Source organism: Aplysia californica, unplaced genomic scaffold, assembly GCF_000002075.1.
Source record: "Aplysia californica isolate F4 #8 unplaced genomic scaffold, AplCal3.0 scaffold00331, whole genome shotgun sequence".
NCBI classification, from domain to species: domain Eukaryota; kingdom Metazoa; phylum Mollusca; class Gastropoda; order Aplysiida; family Aplysiidae; genus Aplysia; species Aplysia californica.
The window spans coordinates 332,232-336,304 of record NW_004797601.1 but is presented as its reverse complement, the minus strand read 5'-3'; the positions used below and the strand labels follow the sequence as shown (position 1 = coordinate 336,304).

Here is a 4,073-nt window from a genome sequence, read left to right as displayed (position 1 = left end):
TCTCCACCCCATCCCGAAACAATAACAAAACAACAACAAAAATAAAACCAGAAATATCCAATAAAATTAAATGATAACAAAAACAAGAGAAAACGAATACATTTGTTAATGGATTTTCGCACAAAAGAATAATCAAATAAACCGCAATTAAAGAGGATTAACGAATATAATGACCAAAAGAAAAAAAAAAAGGCCCTATCAATCAGTTAGTGCAGAAGTTTGAAAATGTACAACAAAGAAAGCAGCTAAAGACACCAATAAAGAAAAAAGGGAATTATGATGAGGTTTCAAGCGAATAGAATTTCTGGATGAGCTCTTTGTACACGGCTCGCCAGTCCAGCTGACGGGAAGTGTCACTCTGTTGTTTACATTTACACACATAACATACATCCGGGTAACTCCAGAAAATGTGTAGCATTGTGGCGAAATCAGGCGCTCGTCGAAATATTAAATCAAAGAAACTGACATTTTTTTTTTGGCCTGAGGGGGGAATTTTTTTCAATTCGTTTTTTTTTTCACTTAGCATGATTTATGTCCAACAAAAATCAAATTTTTGAGTAGATTTTACTGATGTTGAACAAAGGCATAAAAAAGGCTAATTCGCAGTTTACAAGGCCACTCAAGCTTCAAAAGTCACCAAACATTGGCGGCCATTTTCTTGTTCTTTTTTTACTTCGGTTACCAGGCGACTCCACATCTACTTCATTTGCAAATATCTCAACTTCTGTGCAAGACAGAATTATATTATTTTCATCAAAAGCCAGGCAAGTGAACAAGCTTTAAGATGATCAAAAAATTTCATTTGCCAAAAAATTGACTTGCGCTTGATTCTACCGACTTGCGATACAATCTTTCTTATCCATAATGGAATTGTATGCTCATTCCATGGAGCACTCATTTTTAGTCTGTTTAGAATTTATTTTAGGTTACAGCATAGTTTGTGATGCTGAAAAATTGGATGACAAAACTGAGTACGTACAAACGTGGAACAGGCTTCCGTGTACTAAGAGTTTTTCAAAATAAAAAAAAATAAAAAAGGAAAATAAAAAACTGCCAAAGAACTAGAAGTTGGTTGTTCTGGTAATCATGCAGTGTATGACAAGGGAGAAAATCATATACACCGTAGATCTATATGTATTATTACAACAGGGAAGGCATCTGATCAACATAAATGTCACCGAATCTTGCGCAGTATTTTCCCTTATTTGTCCACATTGTTGTCTTTCACAGGGAATCTCCCCCCCACCCCCCGCCCCCAAAACGTTTCCCCCCTCATAAGGTGGGGAGCCGCAGGCGTAATTAGTTTATAAAGCACAGATAGCCAGGTGACGGAAGGTGTCGCCTATCTGGTGCGCCCATGCTAAACTTCACCGGGAAAACGTCAACGAAAAAATAAACAAAATAAAAAACCATGTCTTTTGATCATATGACAGGGTCCTTCGAGAACCTTGGTTTTAAAAAGCAATTTACTACGCTCTCCTTTCGTCTTCTGTCGTCGTTTGGTGAGTAATTAAAAAACAACCAAAAAACAAAACAACCAAAAAACAAACTATAATATAATCAGTACTCTGCAAGACAGTTCACTCTCTTAAGAAAACGAGTCTTCAGAAATCCACTTTTTAAAATTCGTTTCTCAAATGTACTTTTTCTATTTAAAGACCAAAAGTTCGGCGATATATGTAAATTAAACATTATTTTATGTACATGTACACACCAGGGTTGCCTGTTTAGCAGAATCCTCAACAAAAGTAAAATTAATCTGGCAGTTTTAAAAGTCGTTTGACAGGGAAAAAGTCATTTGGCAGATTTTTACGGTTTTCTTTTGTTTTATTCTTTTACTACTTGAAATATGAAAATTCCTGGACGTTTGTTAATATTAGCGACTCCCGCTGACGATCAATAAAAGTTGACGTTTACATCTTGTAAATCCCACAAATACGACAACCTCAGAGCTTTGGGCAGTTGTATGCAAGTTTGGGGAGTTTCTTTTTTTCACACCAATTTGGTTGGGGGCCTGGGAATGATCTGGCAACCTGGTATACACGTGACTCTTGACCAAACCATATTACACCCAATGGCCATTTCACTGACAGATCTGTATTATAATACTTAAAGAGATTTAAACAATTTCTTGTATTATTTTTTCTTCAACAATAAACATCCTCTTTCCGTTCAAAACTATTTTGTCCAAAACCCACAAATCGTTCAGAGTTAGGAATCTTTGCTCACACTCTTTGTCTTTTCCACACGCCACTCCCTAAATACATATACAATGTATCATCATAACATTGATTCCACGGAAACTGACACATGTAACAAAGGGATGATAACCTGTTGGAAAAAGTCTAATCAATGAAAGAGCCATTCTTATTTTTTTGTTGTTGCTCGAAGAAGGTTGCATAAAACAAACAAACAAAAGGCTGTATTGCTACTTAATTTTTTTTTATAGTGAGCCATCTTCTCCACATTACGTGTTTCACTTTTCACGGAATGACCCTTCAGAGGACTAGATAAATCTAGTGGGCTACATAATAATTGTCGTCATCGACAATTTTTTAAGGACATAATTATCGTAAGTATCTTAAACAGACGAGTAACTCTTGTAAGGTACAACCTTTGGCGACGTTTAGCATGGCCGTATCTTGGGTCTGTTAGTTATTATCGTGGGAAACACGAATACCGAAAGTGCCAGGGTTACCTACACGCTAGAAATAAGGTACCATACACTTAAATTACAATATACTAGACTGGGCACTGTTAAGGCCGTCACTCTTTGCACTTTGTAAAGAAAAACAAACTCGCTGCGCCAATGCGCATTGCGTGCCTTGGACGTGCAAATGAAGGGAATAACACAAGTCTCGCTGTAGTCAAGTTTGCGTGCAACATTTTACTTTTTCTCTCTTTGCCCTTCATTTGGTTCCACAGAGAGTCAAATGGTACGCTCCTTTGTGAACGGGAATTACGTCATGATGACCCGGAATTACTTCAGAAGTGCCCAGTCTTGGATATTGTAATACAAGTCTATGAACGGTACAGAGAGCACGCAGATGGAACAGCAAAGAAACAAATAAAAAACAAAAACAAAACCATAACAAAACGAAACAAAACAAAACAAAGGAATCGACCAGCAGTGCTACGACATAACATAGTATCTCAGGTGCGTCGTATACCTGAACTGTGTACGGAGTCCACACACTGCCGTTTTTCTGAAAGGCAACGAGAGGTCGTCGGGGGGACAAGGGTCAGAGGTTACGTGGCGCACACATGCATTATCTTCGTGTAGTTGGGTTTGCATTGTTGGGTCAAAGGGGGAGAAAAAGGCCTGCGTACACTTATCAGCGAGCCTATAAGGTTTAACCCCCCCCCCCCCCCCCCCCCCCCCCCAAGCAAGCCCCTTCCACCACTCCTGTTTTTAAGCCACCTGTCTCTTCAGAGTGTAAATGTTTGCGGTGACCACAGTCAGGGGCGTGTTGATACTCGAGTATTAAACCCAGTGAGTACTCGCTAAAGTAGAGTTAATTCTCTGCTACTTGCTCGACTCAAAAACATCCAGTTACTCGAGTATCCACTTTTTTCTCCAAGAGGGGGCATTTTGTAGAAACAAAGAGTGTACAGTTTTCATCGTTTTTGTTTACTGCTGTTTTGAATTTCTTTTTTTGTTTGTTTTTGGGAGCATTACTGAAATACATTCTGGTAAATCTGTTTGTTGTTTTCACTAGCATAAATACTTCTTCTCTGCTGTTGTATTATCGTTATCATATATGTTGATTGGTTAAATTTAGTTCAGGTATCAGCAAGTTACTTTGAGCCCATGCTGACGACTACTCGAGTACACGAATGCTCACTCGGACATTTAATAAAAACTCAGATTCGGACTCGAGTTCAAAATACTGAACTCGCACAGCCCTAGCCCGTGTACACGTAGGGTAGGTGTCGGTGTTAAAGTGTACGTTTTATGCCTGGCCTCTACCTCTTTTAGTGAAAGGAGTGGTCTGACCGAATGTAATAAAGGAGCAAAAATTCGTCTGGAATCACACATACACACACACACACACACACACACACACACACAC

General features: G+C 38.7%; 1 protein-coding gene across 1 annotated transcript in view; it reads right to left on the bottom strand.

Annotated features, from left to right (window-relative positions):
* LOC101851057 (DEAD-box ATP-dependent RNA helicase 42) overlaps positions 1-4,073 on the bottom strand; it is a gene marked incomplete in the record, with an annotated part of 27,836 nt that overhangs the window by 10,297 nt on the left and 13,466 nt on the right. The window contains 1 exon segment of the mRNA XM_005102591.3: positions 3,171-3,206. Within this exon segment, the coding sequence (XP_005102648.2) occupies positions 3,171-3,206 (36 nt within the window).